Consider the following 19242-nt stretch of genomic DNA (forward strand, 5'->3'; position numbering starts at 1 on the left):
TAGGAAATGTATATGTGAATTACATTGTTTGTTCAAGGATGCGTGCAGCCTGCTCTCATATGTTCAGAAGACAGAGCAATATGTGATGGGTGATAGATAGGGAGGAAGGGAGGGAGGGAGGAAGGGCAAGAAAGAAATGGTAGTGTGACAGGATGTTAAAGTTGCTGGATCGGAGTATCAGTGGAGGGGGGTCGGGGTATGCTGGAATTCTGTGTATGGGGTTTGTATTGTTTTTGCAACTGTTCCTGTAAGTTTGAATTTATTTCAAAATAAAATCTGAAAAAAAAAAAAGATAATGTTCTCTTCATTTTTTTTAGCTTCTCCTTGAGTCTGTCTATTGAGATGCCATATGTGATTGGATTCATTTCTAGTGATACACATAAACTGAAACAAAAGGTTAGTAAATCTTTTTATTTTTTCAGAACTCATTTAAAAATTAATTTTATTTTATCAAAGTCATACATGCACGTGGTTTAAAAAGTCAACTAATCCTGACAACAGCTTCTAAAAAGGAGCAAGTTCTGCTGTGCCCCTGCCCATCCTCCTGACAAGCCCCCAGAGACAGTGAACCACTGCAGAATATTTTAGTTGTTTTTTCCGATACTTGTTCCAGGTTTTAAATGAAGGTTTTACTGTCTCTTGATTCACCTGTTTCAGAAATTTTGTTTTGACTTCCTAGTACGGTGGATGAAAAGTTAGCTCTCTTACCCCCTCCATTCACCTCACTTGCCCTTTTTCTCTCCCCTTTGTTCCAAAAGAATTTTATCACAATTTTTAGTTAAATCAATAGTCAATGTTTAATTTATTATGACTATGTGAATACTGTTTACCACTGAGCTGAGAAATGTATTCTGATTACATTTTTTTTTTTTACATCTTTCTGTATTATTTCCTGATGGGGGCAGGAATGTTACTTTTTTCGATTGCTCAGTTTCTAAGAATCAGTCCATATTTCTTTTCTTTTCTTTTTTTTTTTTTTTAATCTTCATTTTATTGAGATATATTCACTTACCACGCAGTCATACAAAACAAATCGTACTTTCGATTGTTTACAGTACCATTACATAGTGGTACATTCATCACCCAAATCAATCCCTGACACCTTCATTAGCACACACACAAAAATAACAAGAATAATAATTAGAGTGAAAAAGAGCAATTGAAGTAAAAAAGAACACTGGGTACCTTTGTCTGTTTGTTTCCTTCCCCTATTTTTCTACTCATCCATCCATAAACTAGACAAAGTGGAGTGTGGTCCTTATGGCTTTCCCAATCCCATTGTCACCCCTCATAAGCTACATTTTTATACAACTGTCTTCGAGATTCATGGGTTCTGGGTTGTAGTTTGATAGTTTCAGGTATCCACCACCAGCTACCCCAATTCTTTAGAACCTAAAAAGGGATGTCTAAAGTGTGCATAAGAGTGCCCAACAGAGTGACCTCTCGGCTCCTTTTGGAATCTCTCTGCCACTGAAGCTTATTTCATTTCCTTTCACATCCCCCTTTTGGTCAAGAAGATGTTCTCCGTCCCACGATGCCAGGTCTACATTCCTCCCCGGGAGTCATATTCCACGTTGCCAGGGAGATTCACTCCCCTGGGTGTCTGATCCCATGTAGGGGGGAGGGCAGTGATTTCACCTTTCAAGTTGGCTTAGCTAGAGAGACAGGGCCACATCTGAGCAACAAAGAGGCATTCGGGAGGAGGCTCTTAGGCACAACCATAGGGAGGCCTAGCCTCTCTTTTGCAGCAACCGTCTTCCCAAGGGTAAAACCTGTGGTAGAGGGCTCAACCCATCCAACCACCAGTCCCCTATGTCTGTGGTCATGTTAGCAACCATGGAGGTGGGGTAGGTGAATACCCCTGCATTCTCCACAGGCTCCTCAAGGGGGCACTACATCTTTTTTTTTCCTTGTTTTTCTTTTTTTTTTTTTTTTAACTTTCCCTTCTTTTTTAAATCAACTGTATGAAAAAAAAGTTAAAAAGAAAACAAACATACAATAAAAGAACATTTCAAAGAGACCATAACAAGGGAGTAAGAAACACAACTAACCTAAGATAACTGCTTAACTTCCAACATGTTCCTACTTTACCCCAAGAAAGTTACCTAATATAGCAACATTTCTGTGAACTTACTCCTACTATATCCATCAGAAATTAACAGACCATAGTCATTCCTGGGCATCCCCAGAACGTTAAATAGCTTATCTGTTCTTCTTGGATTATTGTTCCCCCTTCCTTAATTGCTCTCTATTGCTAGTTCCCCTACATTCTACATTATAAACCATTTGTTTTACATTTTTCAAAGTTCACATTAGTGGTAGCATATAATATTTCTCTTTTTGTGCCTGGCTTATTTCGCTCAGCATTATGTCTTCAAGATTCATCCATGTTGTCATCTGTTTCACGAGATCGTTCCTTCTTACTGCCGCGTAGTATTCCATCATGTGTATAGACCACATTTTATTTATCCACTCATCTGTTGAAGGACATTTGGGTTGTTTCCATCTCTTGGCAATTGTGAATAATGCTGCTATGAACATTGGCGTGCAGATATCTGTTCGTGTCACTGCTATCCGATCTTCCGGGTATATACCGAGAAGTGCAATCACTGGATCGAACGGTAACTCTATATCTAGTTTTCTAAGGAACTGCCAGACTGACTTCCAGAGCGGCTGAACCATTATACAGTCCCACCAACAATGAATAAGAGTTCCAATTTCTCCACATCCCCTCCAGCATTTGTAGTTTCCTGTTTGTTTAATGGCAGCCACTCTAACCGGTGTTAGATGGTATCTCATTGTGGTCTTAAATTGCATCTCTCTAATAGCTAGTGAAGCTGAACATTTTTTCATGTGTTTCTTGGCCATTTGTATTTCCTCTTCAGAGAACTGTCTTTTCATATCTTTTGCCCATTTTATAATTGGGCCGACTGTACTATTGTCATTGAGTTGTAGGATTTCTTTATATATGCAAGATATCAGTCTTTTGTCAGATACATGGTTTCCAAAAATTTTTTCCCATTGAGTTGGCTGCCTCTTTACCTTTTTGAGAAATTCCTTTGAGGTGCAGAAACTTCTAAGCTTGAGGAGTTCCCATTTATCTGTTTTCTCTCTGTTGCTTGTGCTTTGGGTGTAAAGTCTAGGAAGTGGCCGCCTAATACAAGGTCTTGAAGATGTTTTCCTACATTATCTTCTAGGAGTTTTATGGTACTTTCTTTTATATTGAGATCTTTGGTCCATTTTGAGTTAATTTTTGTGTAGGGGGTGAGGTAGGGGTCCTCTTTCATTCTTTTGGATATGGATATCCAACTCTCCCAGCCCCATTTGTTGAAAAGACCATTATGACTCAGTTCAGTGACTTTGGGGGCCTTATCAGAGATCAGTCGGCCATAGATCTGAGGGTCTATCTCCGAATTCTCAATTCGATTCCATTGATCTATATGTCTATCTTTGTGCCAGTACCATGCTGTTTTGGCAACTGTGGCTTTATACTAAGCTTCAAAGTCAGGGAGTGTAAGTCCTCCCACTTCGTTTTTCTTTTTTAGAGTGTCTTTGGCAATTCGAGGCATCTTCCCTTTCCAAATAAATTTGATAACTAGCTTTTCCAAGTCTGCAAAGTAGGTTGTTGGAATTTTGATTGGGATTGCATTGAATCTGTAGATGAGTTTGGGTAGAATTGACATCTTAATGACATTTAGTCTTCCTATCCATGAACATGGAATATTTTTCCATCTTTTAAGGTCCCCTTCTATTTCTTTTAGTAGAGTTATGTAGTTTTCTTTGTATAGGTCTTTTACATCTTTGGTTAAGTTGATTCCTAGGTACTTGATTTTTTTAGTTGCTATGGAAAATGGTATCTTTTTCTTGAGTGTCTCTTCAGTTTGTTCATTTCTATCATATAGAAACATTACGGACTTATGTGCATTAACCTTGTATCCCGCTACTTTGCTAAATTTGTTTATTAGCTCTAGTAGCTGTATCGTCGATTTCTCAGGGTTTTCTAGATATAAGATCATATCATCTGCAAACAATGACAGTTTTACTTCTTCTTTTCCAATTTGGATGCCTTTTATTTCTTTGTCTTGCCGGATTGCCCTGGCTAGCACTTCCAGCACAATGTTGAATAACAGTGGTGATAGCGGGAATCCTTGTCTTGTTCCTGATCTTAGAGGGAAGGCTTTCAGTCTCTCACCGTTGAGTACTATGCTGGCTGTGGGTTTTTCATATATGCTCTTCATCATGTTGAGGAAGTTTCCTTCAATTCCTACCTTTTGAAGTGTTTTTATCAAAAAGGGATGTTGGATTTTGTCAAATGCTTTTTCAGCATCTATTGAGATGATCAATTGATTTTTCCCTTTTGACTTGTTAATGTGTTGTAATACATTGATTGATTTTCTTATGTTGAACCATCCTTGCATGCCTGGAATGAACCCCACTTGGTCATGGTGTATGATTTTTTTAATGTGTCTTTGGATTCGATTTCCAAGTATTTTGTTGAGGATTTTTGCATCTACATTCATTAGGGAGATTGGCCGGTAGTTTTCCTTTTTTGTAGCATCTTTGCCTGGTTTGGGTATTAGATTGATGTTAGCTTCATAAAATGAGTTAGGTAGTGTTCCATTTTCTTCAATGTTTTGAAAGAGTTTGAGTAAGATTGGTGTCAGTTCTTTCTGGAAAGTTTGGTAGAATTCCCCTGTGAAGCCATCTGGTCCTGGGCATTTATTTGTGGGAAGATTTTTGATGACTGATTGGATCTCTTTGCTTGTGATGGGTTGGTTGAGGTCTTCTATTTCTTCTCTGGTCAGTCTAGGTTGTTCATATGTTTCCAGGAAGTTGTCCATTTCCTCTACATTATCCAGTTTGTTGCCATACAGTTGTTCATAGTATCCTCTTATACTTTTTTTAATTTCTTCAGGGTCTGCAGTTATGTCACCTTTTTCATTCATTATTTTGTTGATATGGGTCTTCTCTCTTTTTGATTTTGTCAGTCTAGCTAGGGGCTTGTCAATCTTGTTGATCTTCTCAAAAAACCAACTTTTGGTGATATTTATCCTCTCTATTGTTTTTTTGTTCTCTGTGTCATTTATTTCTGCTTTAATCCTTGTTATTTCTTTTCTTCTACTTGGTTTAGGATTGGTTTGCTGTTCATTTTCTAGCTTCTTCAGTTGATCCATTAGTTCTTTGATTTTGGCTCTTTCTTCCTTTTTAATATATGCGTTTATTGCTATAAATTTCCCCCTTAGCACTGCTTTTGCTGCATCCCATAGGTTTTGTTATGTTGTGTTCTCATTTTCATTCGTCTCTATATATTTAGCAATTTCTCTTGCTATTTCTTCTTTAACCCACTGATTGTTTAGGAGTGTGTTGTTTAACCTCCAGGTATTTGTGAATTTTCTAAGTCTCTGATGGTTATTGACTTCTAATTGTATTCTATTCTGGTCAGAGAATGTGCTTTGAATAATTTCAATCTTTTTAAATTTATTGAGGTTTGTTTTATGTCCCAGCATATGATCTATTCTGGAGTAAGTTCCATGAGCACTGGAAAAGTATGTGTATCCTGGTGATTTGGGATGTAATGTCCTGTATATGTCTGTTAAATCTAATTCATTTATCAGATTGTTTAGGTTTTCAATTTCCTTATTGGTCTTCTGTCTGGTTGATCTATCTATAGGAGAGAGTGATGTGTTGAAGTCTCCCACAATTATTGTGGAAACATCAATTGCTTCCTTTAGTTTTGGCAGTGTTTCTCTCATGTATTTTTTGGCACCTTGATTGGGTGCATAGACATTTACGATTGTTATTTCTTCTTGCTGAATTGCCCCTTTTATTAGTACATAGTGGCCTTCTTTGTCTCTCAAAACATCCCTGCATTTGAAGTCTATTTTATCTGAGATTAATATTGCTACACCTGCTTTCTTTTGGCTGTAGCTTGCATGAAATATTTTTTTCCATCCTTTCACTTTCAGTTTCTTTGTGTCCCTGTGTCTAAGATGAGTCTCTTGTATGCAACATATTGATGGTTCATTTTTTTTGATCCATTCTGCGAATCTATATCTTTTAATTGGGGAGTTTAATCCATTTACATTCAACGTTATAACCGTGAAGGCATTTCGTGAATCAGCCATCTTATCCTTTGGTTTATGTTTGTCATAGTTTTCCCCTCTGTCTATTAATATCCTTTATTGTACCCATACCGAATCTCTTTTGTACTGAACCTTTCTCCAAGTCTCTCTGTCCTTTCTTTGTTTCTCTGTCTGTAGGGCTCCCTTTAGTATCTCCAGTAGGGCAGGTCTCTTGTTAGCAAATTCTCTCAGCATTTCTTTGTCTGTGAAAAATTTAAGCTCTCCCTCAAATTTGAAGGAGAGCTTTGCTGGATAAAGTATTCTTGGCTGGAAATTTTTCTCACTCAGAATTTTAAATATATCGTGCCGCTGCCTTCTCGCCTCCATGGTGGCTGCTGAGTAGTCACTACTTAGTCTTATGCTGTTTCCTTTGTATGTGGTGAATTGCTTTTCTCTTGCTGCTTTCAGAACTTGCTCCTTCTCTTCTGTGTTTGACAGTGTGATCAGTATATGTCTCGGTGTGGGTTTATTTGGATTTATTCTATTTGGGGTTCGCTGAGCATTTATGATTCGTGTATTTATGTTGTTTAGAAGATTTGGGAAGTTTTCCCCATCAATTTCTTTGAATACTCTTCCTAGACCTTTGCCCTTTTTTTCCCCTTCTGGGACACCAATGAGTCTTATATTTGGACGTTTCGTATTATCTATCATATCCCTGAGGTCCATTTCGATTTTTTCAATTTTTTTCCCCATTCTTTCTTTTATGCTTTCATTTTCCATTCTGTCATCTTCGAGGTCACTGATTCATTGTTCAACTTCCTCTAGTCTTGTACTATGAGTGTCCAGAATCTTTTTAATTTGGTCAACAGTTTCTTTAATTTCCATAAGATCATCCATTTTTTTATTTAGTCTTGCAATGTCTTCTTTATGCTCTTCTAGGGTCTTCTTGATTTCCTTTATCTCCCGTACTATGGTCTCATTGTTCATCTTTAGTTCTTTGAGTAGCTGCTCTAGGTGCTGTGTCTCTTCTGATCTTTTGATTTGGGTGCTTGGGCTTGGGTTATCCATATCATCTGGTGTTTTCATATGCTTTATAATTTTCTGTTGTTTTTGGCCTCATGGCATTTGCTGAACTTGATAGGGTTCTTTTAGGATTTGTAGACCAATTGAAGTCCTTATCTCTAATTATGAGATCAGCTTATGGAGTACACTTTCTCTAACTAACCAGCAGGTGGCGTCCATGAGCCACCTGTTCTCCACAAGCCAGTTCTCCCCTGCTTAGCCTTTTTGGTGAGTGGGGGAGTGAGTCTTGTGGGGTCCAATTGGTGTACCAAGCTTACGTGTGTAGTTGGTGTTGCCTGCCCTGTATGTGGGGCGTGTTTCTGGGCAGTCAGGGAGGGGGGGGTGGCTCTAACAATCAAATCTCCCTGGTGATCCTAGAGTTTTAAAGCTGCTGCAATAGTCTAATCCTTCAGTTCAGTCTTGCCACAGTTTGTCTCTGCCACTGACCCACAAGTCCTTGGTATTGGCGTATGGCTCCTGAGACTTGCAAGTGGGCCCCTCTTCCAGGCCGTGCACCCCAGGTCCTCTGTTGAGGGATGACTGTGCTATGTCACAGGTGAGTGCTGTCCCCCCAGGGCAGTTCTGGGCTGCTGGGCTGTGTAGGGAGGCTCCCAGTCTGCTGAAATGATGGCTGAATGGGGCTTTGTTAATTCACACTGCTCTACCTTCCCAACTCTGGGACAATCAGCTGAGGTTGCAGGGAAGGCTAATGTTCACACCCAGTTTTGTGGTGTGTGCCTGTTATTTGAAGCACTTCCATCACACTGGGTTGTCCGGGGAAGTTCTGGGCTATGGGGCTGGCGATGGGCAGGAGTGTTTCCTGTCCACCAGGATGATTGCTGTGAGCGGACACCCCCCTTTTCTTGGGAAGTTGTGGTGTTTAGTGAGTTTTCTCAGCCACTGGATTATTGCGTTTTGTCTCAGAGCTCTCCTAGTTCTGCTCTTGACTTGACCTGCCCAAATAGCAAGTCTTTGAAGCTTTCTGTATTGGGCTTCTTAGAGTAATTGTTTTAGAAAAAGAAAAAAGGTTTAAAAAAAAAAAAAAAGGGGCCCTCCTCATAGATCTAATGGGTTATTGAAATGCTAAGAGACAAAGCAACCAGGGCCATTAAGGAAAGGTCCACAGGGCAGAGAGATCAGCTTTTCTTCGGGATTTGCATATGCGCCTCAGGGCCTGTGCTGGGGCCTGAGCTCTGCCCTTCCCCTTTCTATGTTCACCAGAACTCCAAAAATCCTCCGCTTTTATTTTGGAGTTTTTCGTGTTGTTTTTTTTCTATGCCTGTCTCCTCTCTGCTGGGCTGGCTGCTCTCAGATTCTCTGGTGTCTGGTCTCCGTCTATCTATGGTTGGAGTTTGGATCAGCAGAATGAGTTTCCGATAAGGGCTGCCACTGCAGTTCTCCCTTCTCCTTCCCGGAGCTGACAGCCCCTCCTCCCACGGGACTGAGCCTGGCAGGGAGGGGCGCGGGTCCCCTGGCCGCAAAAACTTACAGATTTCACTGATCTCAGCAGTTCCACGTTTTCATGAGTGTTGTATGAAGTATGCCCAAAGTCAGATTGCTCTGTGGTGTCCAGTCCACGCAGTTCCTGGCTTTCTACCTACTTTCCTGGAGGAGTAACTAAAACGTACAGCTCACCAGTCTGCCATGTTGCCCCGCCTCCCATATTTCTTTTCATAAGCTCTAACACCTTGGTACAATCCCCTCCCAATACTATCCTTCACATTATCCATGACTGCTTTTTTCCGCAGTAGAACTCCCTCCCTTTTGCCTTTCTGCTCTAGCTTGGCCTGCTCACTGTATGGCTGGTTCTCCCAGGCACTCTCCACTGTTCTTTGTTGGGTTTGTGTGTGTACGTGTTTAACCCTTTCTTTTGTTTTATTCCCTCAAATTGACAGAGCACAGTTTCCATTAACTTCCCGAGTAAGAGTCCATGGGAGAAAATGTCTGAAAATATCTTTATTCTACATGCTACACTTGATCATTTGGTGGGGTATAGAATTCTGGTTTGGAAATCATTTTCTTGCAGGATATTCAAGCGTTGTCCTCCAGCTTCCAGTGTTACTTTTGAGAAATTCAATGATAATTTGTATCTCCCATTCTTTGTATGTGGTCTGTTTAGTTTTGTTTTGTTTTTTAAAGTTCTGTGAGAATTTCAGATCTTCTCTGTATCCCTGGTTTTCTGAAATTTCACGGTAATATGAAATTTGTTCACTGTGAATGATTTGTGGCCTTTAGTTCTGGGAAATTTTATTATATTTAAAAAAATAAGTTTCTTGCTTCTTTTTTATCTTTCTGCAGTCACTTTCAGTCAGATGCCCCCTGGATTGGGCCTCTTATTTTCTTATATTTTCTCTCCTATTGTGTATTTTATTGTCTTTTTCTTCTACATTCTGGGTGATTTTTCTTAAATTCCAACCATTCTATTGAAATTTTAATTTTAGTTCTCATGTTTTTTATTTGTAAGAGCTCTTTATTGTTTTAAAAGTATTACTCTTTATGGTGTGTTTTTGTGTTTTCCTGGGTGCAATAACTTCTTTCTCTTGTCTCTCTGAAAATAATAATAATTTATTTCTTCTGTTCCCTGCATTATGTCTTTTTCTTTGAATTCCTTTTTTTCTGTTTTATTGCTTGCTTCTTTCTTTCTTTAGTCTCCATATTTCTTTTTAGAGGTTTTTCTGTTTTATTGTTTGTTTGTTTGTTTGTTTGTTTCATCTCCATATTTCATGTTAGAGGCTTTACTGCTAAATGTCTGGATGATCTTCTATGTATTCATATTTAAGACTGAGGTGTGAAAAAGCCAATTAGGGGAGAACCTAAGATGGCGGCTAGGAGAGATAGGACAAAAAACACCTCTGTGAAAAATACTAGACAGAAGCAAGAAAGTGACCCAGAACACCAGTTCCAGCGATGCACCAGCTGGACAAGGTCTGCTAAATCCACAAGGACCGTGCATTTGGTGAAACCAGGAGGCTGCGTTCTGAAACGAGTGAGTGAGCCTGCTGAATGTCTGGCAGCCACACTGCGGTGTGGGGAAACCGTGGGTTGGTGTTTGGAGGTGGACTAGTTCTTTTTTTAAAAAAAAACAAAAGCAGCTGCAGATGTGGCAGCGAGAACCACACAGCGAAGCTCATCAGGAAAGGGCTGTGTGAACGCCTCAATAGCTGGCATGGAAGATAGCCCTTCGCACACCCACTGCTAGTTGTCTCAGAGCAAGGAGGGCAGAGGTTAGCCAAAAGGGGAAAAAAACCATGTACCTTGCAGCCATCTTTGCGGTGGGCTGGGAACGCTCCTGCCTGGTGCCAGAGCCACAGCCCAGAGCCGCACCAAGGGACCCAGTGTGACAGGAAGTGTTTCTAGCAACACTGTGCACATGCCACAATATCGTCTGTGGACAGTGGCCTTTAGGGCACCCACAGCTAATTGTCCCAGAGCTGGGAAGGCGGAGCTGTGCGAAAAGGGGGAAATTAACATGCCCCATTCAGCCATGTTTACAGAAGGCTGGGATCACCCCTGCACGGCCTGGCATCCCAGGACTTCCCTTGAGGGATGGCGCACACTTGTGATGTAGCACAGCCTTCCCTCAGCAGAGGGCCTAGAAGGGCACGGCTGAGAAGGGGGACCCACTCGTAAATCTCAGGGCCCCTACGCCAATGCCAAGGACTTGGGGTCAGCAGCAGAGACAATCTGTGGCGAGACTGAAATGAAGGTTTAAACTCTTGCAACAGCGTTAAATCTCCAGGAACACATGGGAGGTTTGATTATTAAAGCTGTCCTGTCTCCCTAACTGCTCAGACACACGCCCCACACTCAGGGCAGACAGCACCACAACACACCCAAAATTGGTGCACCAATTGGACCCCACAAGAACCAGACGCCCACACACCACAAAGACAAAGCTAGGGAGAACTGACTTGAGGGGAATAGGTGACTCACAGACTCCATCTCCTGGTTAGAGAAAGTGTATGCCACCAAGCTGTAGATCTGACAAATTAGAGACTGGTGTCTGAATAATCCTTCATATCCTAAAAGAACCCTATCAAATAAAGCAAATGCCAAGAGGCCAAAAACAACAGAAAATTTTAAAGCATATGAAAAAACCAGATGATATGGATAATCCAAACCCAAACACCCAAATCAAAAGATCAGAGGAGAAACAGTACTTGGAGCAGTTAATCAAAGAACTAAAGACAACAGGAGCATAGCACAGGATATAAAGGACATGAAGAAGAGCATGGCACAGGGTATAAAGGACATGAAGAAGACCCTAGAAGAGCTTAAAAGAAGAAATTGCAAGAGTAAATAAAAAAAATAGATGATCTTATGGAAATAAAAGAAACTGTTGGCCAAATTAAAAAGATTCTGGATACTCATAGTACAAGACTAGAGGAAGCTGAACAATGACTCAGTAACCTCGAGAACTACAGAATGGAAAATGAAAGAACAAAAGAAAGAATGGGGAAAAAAATCAAAAAAATCAAAATGGATCTCAGGGATACGATAGATAAAATAAAACGTCCAAATTTAAGACTCATCGGTGTCCCAGAAGGGGAAGAGAAGGGTAAAGGTCTAGAAAGAGTATTCAAAGAAATTGTTGGGGAAAACTTCCCAAACCTTCTACACAATATAAATACACAAAGTATAAATGCCCAGCGAACTCCAAATAGAATAAATTCGAATAAACCCACTCCAAGACATATTCTAATCAGACTGTCAAGTACTGAAGAGAAGGAGCAAGTTCTGAAAGCAGCAAGAGAAAAGCAATTCACCACATAGAAAGGAAACAACATAAGACTAAGTAGTCACTACTCAGCAGCCACCATGGAGGGGAGAAGGCAGTGGCATGACATATTTAAAATTCTGAGAGAGAACAATTTCCAACCAAGAATACTTTATCCAGCAAAAGTCTCCTTCAGATTTGAGAGACAGCTTAAATTTTTCACAGACCAAAAAATGCTGAGAGATTTTGCTAATAAAAGACCTGCCCTACTTCAGACACTAAAGGGAGCCCTACCAACAGAGAAACAAAGAAGAGAGAGAAAGAAATTTGGCAGACGTGTGGAGCATTGCATGTCGGGTCACCGGGGCGCACGTTCTTCTCTGGTGATCGCGGATCTTTCTCTGGAGTGGACCATGTGCTGGGACATAAAACAAGCCTCAATAAATTTAAAAAAAATTTGAATTTATTCGGGGCACGTTCTCTGACCACAATGGAATACAAATAGAAGCTGGTGGCCATCAGAGACTTGGAGGATTCACAGACACCTGGAGGGTAAAAATTAGAGGGAGATGAAGACATTCCCAGATAATCAAAAGCTGAGGGACTTCAACACCAGTAGATCAGTCCTATAAGACATGCTAAAGGGAATTGAGCAGGCTGAAAGGAAAGGACACTAAACGATTGACTGAAACCACATGAAGAAATAAAGATTTCCAGTAAAGATCATATGGTAAATATAAATACCAATGCTACTGTATTTTTTATTTGTAACTCCACTATTTACTTCCTACATGATCTAAAATACATAAACTGTAATGATAAATCAGTGGTTTTGGACTCAATGTAAAATATGTAATTTTTGACAAGAACTACATAAAGGTGGGGGAATGGAGGAGTAAAGGAACATAGTTTATGTGTCCTATTGAAGTTAAGTTTGGTATCAAAGAAAAACAAGATTGTTACAGACTTAAGAGGTTAAATTTAAGCCCCACGATAAACACAAAGAAAGTATCAGAGAATATGATCATAGAGATGAAAAGTGTAGTATAGGTTACGAGAAGTGGGGGAAGGGGCAATGGGGAGTTAATAAGAAAGGAGTATAATGTTTCTGTTTGGGGTGAAGGGAAATTTCTAGTAATGGATGGTGGGAAGGTGATGGCATTGCAACATTGTGAATGTGATTAGTCCCACTAAATGGAATGCTTGGGAGGGGTTGGAATGGGAAGATTTATGCTATATGTATGTTTCCACAATTGAAAAAAAAGGCAGTCTAAATAGATAATGACAATTAAATGTCATAGATGATCCTGGATGAGATCTAAGAATAGAGGAGAAAAGGCTCAAAAGGACACAATTGGGACGTAAGAAAAAAATGAAATATAGAATGTAAGCTTTATATCAATGTTAAATTTCTTGAATTTCTTAACTACACTTAATGGAATTACATAAATCACTATTCTTGTTCATAGGAAATGTGTATGTGAATTATATTATTTGTTCAAAGATGTATGCAACTTGCTCTCATATGTTCAGAAGACAGAGCAATAGATAATGGATAATAGGGAGGGAGGGATAGAAAGAAACAGTAAAGTAACAAAATATTAAAGTTGGTAGATCGGGGTATTGGTGGAGGGGGGTTGGGGTATGCTGGAGTTCTGTGTATGGGGTTTGTATTATTTTTGCAACTGTTACTGTAAGTCTGAATTTATTTCAAAATGAAAATTTAAAAAAAAAATGCCGATTAGAATCTCTGAAGTGGGATGACCAAAGGCCTACCCTAGGAGGTCACTAGGTTTCTTTGTGAGTATTGTATTGGTGTTTGATACCTTCTGTGGTTTTTCAGAACACTTCTACAGGTGTTATGAAACACAGCTGGGGAGGATGACTAAGGACCCCATGTTTTAGGTGCCGCCTGTCACCAAGTTCCCTGTTTGCAGCCCTGTACTCTATTCTGCCCTGCATTCCTGAGTCTGCATCCTATTTTGTTGAAATTCTCTAAGTAACTAATCTCCCATTTGTTTTAGTGAGAGGACAGGGAATAAATAGTTCTAGCTGCTTGGCTGCTAAGGTGGGGAGGGGACCTAGGGGTTCTTACAGCCTGTACATAGTTGATTAGCCAGTACCTCTGTCTTTTGCAGTATGGGTGCCTCCACTCTGTGAGGCTTCCCAGGTTGCTGCAGGGCCTGCTTGTGGCTATCCCCTCTACAGGTGCTCAGATAGTAGCTTCCTCCACTCTGGCCAAGTAAGTTACTATGCCTGTATCATCAACTTTCCATCTTCCTAAATTTTGTTGACATGTCTCATCTGCCATTGTTTTTTTCCCTGTTCTCAACATTTTTATGTATTCATACCTTTTTTTATTGCTTTCCTTTCACTATAGGGAGGTTTTGGATTTTTCTAGGAAGTGGAAATAAACACACGTGTTTAATCCATCCCCAAAAAGAAGCCCCAATATCAGTTAGCTTTTGCTGTATAACAAACAAGCTCAAAACTTTGTGGCTTAAAACAACATGCATTTGTTGTTTCTCATAGTTCCGTGGATTGGCTGGTCTGGGCCAGGTTGGCTGGGACTGGATGATCTAGGATAGCCTCACCTGCTCTTGGGCTGGTGTCAGCTGGGATGATGGCCAAATGCCTCACATCATCCTGCAGGTTAACTCAGGTTCATTCATAAAGTGGTGGAAGAATTCCCAGTAGCAACAAGAAAGGACAAGCCTCATTACACAAACACACTTTTCAAGCCTCTGTTTCTATCATATTAGCTAATGGCCAAAGTAAGTCACATTGCCAACTCCATATTCAGGGGTAGAGAAATAGACACCACCTCTTGATGCGAAGAGCTGCAAAGTCTCATTGCAAAGGGGCAAGCATACTGGGATAAGAGAAATTTGTGGCCGTTCTGCAACCTGCCACATTCTCTTTATTATTTTCTAGCTTATCATCTACATTTTCAGTTACTCCAAATTATGAAAATAAAATTTAAAAAATATTTATTATGGTGATATATATACACAACACAAAATTTTAACCACTTTCATGTGTACAATTCAGTGATATTAATTACAATCACAGTATTGCACTACTGTGTACTCATTAAGCAATGACTCCCCATTCCCCTAGGCCCATGGTAACCTAATCTATTTTCTGTCCCTATGAATTTGCTTGTTCTAGATATTTCATGTAAGTGGAATCATAGTAGTTGTCCTTTTGTTTCTGGCTTATTCACTTAGCACAATGTTTTCAAGGTTCATCCTGCTATAGCATGTATCAGAACTTCATTCTTTTTACAGCTGAATAGTATTCCAATTGTATATATCACATTTTGTATATCCATTCATCTGTTGATAGATACTTGGGTTGTTTCCACCTTTCAGCTTTTATGAATAGTGCTTCTATGAACATTGGAGTACAAGCATCTGTTTGTGTCCCTGTTTTCTGTTCTTTTGAGTATATACCTGCAAATGGAATTGCTGAATAAAAACATAATTTACAAATAGGATATACATAGTTCTAAGATTTATATTTAATTTTCTATTTTACTGTTGTAGGTTATGATTATATGGTGTGCTTTCTGCTATATTCAGATAAGTTTAAGTATACAGAGCTATATGTTTGGATCCAGCATTGGAGACTGTCTCAAACTGAGTCTTTCTTCCTAAATTTGGTTGTGTAACTCAACCTTAGAATTTCAGGAGGGTAACTGATGTGGTAGCACTTTTAAAGTTACATTTCATAATTTTGTAATTTATTTATGACTACACTGTTGATTGTTAAGGTAATTATGCAAAAAAAATAGGGTTTTCAACTTTGATAGGTAAGTGCAAATTGATAAAATAATGTTATACCATTTATTTTATTGTCACTGATGTTGGTTTGTTTGTTTATTTTGTAGAGCACAGACTGCAAAGCTGTAATTAGCACTGTGGAAGGTAGTTCCATAGACAGCAGTGGATTTTCTCTGCACATCAGTTTGTTGGATGCGTATCTCCCAAGAATGTGGGTTGAAAAACATCCAGAAAAAGAAAGCGAGGTATGATGCTTTTTAAACTTAGAAGTAGGAGAGAGTGCTGAAAAACTGTTTCAGAATAAATAGGTTATTTAAATTTGGAACAATTGAGACTCCTGAAAAACTAGCATTACAAAATGAACTCTCATCACCCCAAGATTCAACAACTAAAAATACTTATGCTATCAAGTTAAACAAACTTCTGAGGTTTTTTTTTGTTTTTTTAATTCAATTTTATTGAGATATATTCACATACCATACATACCATGCAGTCATACAAATCATACAATGAGTTGTTCACAATACCATTATATAGTTGTGTGTTCATTACCAAAATTAATTTTTGAACATTTTCATTACCACACAAACAAAAATAAGAAGAATAAAAATTAAAAGCGAAAAAGAACAATTAAAGTAAAAAAGAACACTGGGTGCCTTTTTTTTTCCCCCATTTTTCTACTCATCCATCCATACACTGGACAAAGGGGACTGTGATCCGTATGGCTTTCCCAATCACATTGTCACCCCTCATAAGCTACATTTTTATACAATCATCTTCAAGATTCAAGGGTTCTGGGTTGTAGTTTAATAGTGTAGGTATTTACTTCTAGCTATTCCAATTCATCAGAACCTAAAGTTGTCTATATTTTGCGTAAGAGTGCCCACCAGAGTGACCTCTCGGTTCCTTTTGGAATCTCTCAGCCACTGAAGCTTATTTCATTTCATTTCATTTCACATCTCCCTTTTGGTCAAGAAGATGTTCTCCATCCCACGATGCCAGGTCCAGATTCCTCCCTGGGAGTCATATTCCACATTGCTAGGAAGATTTACTCCACTGGGTGTCAGATCCCATGTAGTAGGGTGGAGGGCAGTGATTTCACCTGCCAAGTTGGCTTAGCTAGAGAGAGAGCCACATCTGAGCAACAAAGAGGCATTCAGGAGGAGACTCTTTTTTTTTTTTTTTTTTTTTTTTTAATATTTATTTTATTGAGATATATTCACATAGCATGCAGTCATACAAAACAAATCGTACATTCGATTGTTCACGGTACCATTACATAGTTGTGTATTCATCACCAAAATCAATCCCTGACACCTTCATTACCACACACACAAAAATAAGAAGAATAATAATTAAAGTGAAAAAGAGCAAGATAACTTATAATCATTTTATGTATAACTTCACATTAAATATGGTTATTTTGATATAATTTTCCTGAGGCACTGCCATTTTGTAGTTAAAACAAGGGTCTTTTGAGGATTTACTGAGACAATCTGATGAAAAGATATTTTGCTTGATCTTCAAAAGTAGGTATTCTTTTAAAATATAAAGCACAACATAGTTAACCACTAACTATTAAGATTTATTGTATTTAAAAGAATAGAGATAACAGTTATAAATTAGACATTTCTACCATCTTATCAAAAAGAGGAAGGATAGAAATCTGGAGTTTGGTTAGTTCGTCTAACTTTCAAAAATCATGAGTTCCTCAATGTACCAGAAGTGGTGCTTTCCAACAACTTCTGCTCTTATAAATGTATCATTTTTTTTCACTCAGCTGTCTTCAAAAATGATATTTTCTTTATTCTTTTTTGTATTTTGTGATTTTTATTGCCAGAAAGATAATAGAAAGTTATGTTGACAAGTTTCTATAAATTGTTCTTTATTGATTGCATGAGCCTGTAATCTTTTTTAAATTTGCATTTGTTTTCCAATCCAAGCCTTCATCATTTTACATTCTATTCTTTCCTCCAATGCTCCCCTTGTCTACTTTTTACTAAGGTTAAAAGGTGTAGCCCTTTTTTTTCTCTGTGAAGTTTCCTATTTATAGCTCTCAACTGCTTTGTTGGCTCTGTTTTGTTTTTTTTTTTTTTTAATCTTCATTTTATTGAGATATATTCACATACCACGCAGTCATACAAAACAAATCGTACTTTCGATTGTTTACAGTACCATTACATAGTGGTACATTCATCACCCAAATCAATCCCTGACACCTTCATTAGCACACACACAAAAATAACAAGAATAATAATTAGAGTGAAAAAGAGCAATTGAAGTAAAAAAGAACACTGGGTACCTTTGTCTGTTTGTTTCCTTCCCCTATTTTTCTACTCATCCATCCATAAACTAGACAAAGTGGAGTGTGGTCCTTATGGCTTTCCCAATCCCATTGTCACCCCTCATAAGCTACATTTTTATACAACTGTCTTCGAGATTCATGGGTTCTGGGTTGTAGTTTGATAGTTTCAGGTATCCACCACCAGCTACCCCAATTCTTTAGAACCTAAAAAGGGATGTCTAAAGTGTGCATAAGAGTGCCCAACAGAGTGACCTCTCGGCTCCTTTTGGAATCTCTCTGCCACTGAAGCTTATTTCATTTCCTTTCACATCCCCCTTTTGGTCAAGAAGATGTTCTCCGTCCCACGATGCCAGGTCTACATTCCTCCCCGGGAGTCATATTCCACGTTGCCAGGGAGATTCACTCCCCTGGGTGTCTGATCCCATGTAGGGGGGAGGGCAGTGATTTCACCTTTCAAGTTGGCTTAGCTAGAGAGACAGGGCCACATCTGAGCAACAAAGAGGCATTCGGGAGGAGGCTCTTAGGCACAACCATAGGGAGGCCTAGCCTCTCTTTTGCAGCAACCGTCTTCCCAAGGGTAAAACCTGTGGTAGAGGGCTCAACCCATCCAACCACCAGTCCCCTATGTCTGTGGTCATGTTAGCAACCATGGAGGTGGGGTAGGTGAATACCCCTGCATTCTCCACAGGCTCCTCAAGGGGGCACTACATCTTTTTTTTTCCTTGTTTTTCTTTTTTTTTTTTTTTTAACTTTCCCTTCTTTTTTAAATCAACTGTATGAAAAAAAAGTTAAAAAGAAAACAAACATACAATAAAAGAACATTTCAAAGAGACCATAACAAGGGAGTAAGAAACACAACTAACCTAAGATAACTGCTTAACTTCCAACATGTTCCTACTTTACCCCAAGAAAGTTACCTAATATAGCAACATTTCTGTGAACTTACTCCTACTATATCCATCAGAAATTAACAGACCATAGTCATTCCTGGGCATCCCCAGAACGTTAAATAGCTTATCTGTTCTTCTTGGATTATTGTTCCCCCTTCCTTAATTGCTCTCTATTGCTAGTTCCCCTACATTCTACATTATAAACCATTTGTTTTACATTTTTCAAAGTTCACATTAGTGGTAGCATATAATATTTCTCTTTTTGTGCCTGGCTTATTTCGCTCAGCATTATGTCTTCAAGATTCATCCATGTTGTCATCTGTTTCACGAGATCGTTCCTTCTTACTGCCGCGTAGTATTCCATCATGTGTATAGACCACATTTTATTTATCCACTCATCTGTTGAAGGACATTTGGGTTG

General features: G+C 39.0%; 2 protein-coding genes across 3 annotated transcripts in view; both read left to right on the forward strand.

The window, feature by feature from the left end:
• Window positions 1-16155, forward strand: part of LOC119506677 (protein mono-ADP-ribosyltransferase PARP4-like) — an 84411-nt gene extending 68256 nt beyond the window's left edge. Inside the window, exons 20-21 of one of the 2 annotated variants that reach the window (XM_037799683.1) lie at window positions 318-396; window positions 15734-15951. In XM_037799683.1, coding sequence (XP_037655611.1) covers window positions 318-396; window positions 15734-15877 — 223 coding nt within the window. In that variant the 3' untranslated portion in view covers window positions 15878-15951. Of the gene's footprint in view, window positions 1-317; window positions 397-15733 lie in introns of both variants that reach the window. The other variant, XM_037799685.1, reaches the window with a different exon arrangement.
• CENPJ (centromere protein J) overlaps window positions 15769-19242 on the forward strand; it is a 99986-nt gene continuing 96512 nt past the window's right edge. The window contains exon 1 of the mRNA XM_037799681.1: window positions 15769-15871. The gene's annotated coding sequence lies outside the window, so the exon portion shown is untranslated. The remainder of the gene's footprint in view (window positions 15872-19242) is intronic.

This window comes from Choloepus didactylus, chromosome 12, assembly GCF_015220235.1.
Source record: "Choloepus didactylus isolate mChoDid1 chromosome 12, mChoDid1.pri, whole genome shotgun sequence".
In the NCBI taxonomy this organism is placed as follows: Eukaryota; Metazoa; Chordata; class Mammalia; order Pilosa; family Megalonychidae; genus Choloepus; species Choloepus didactylus.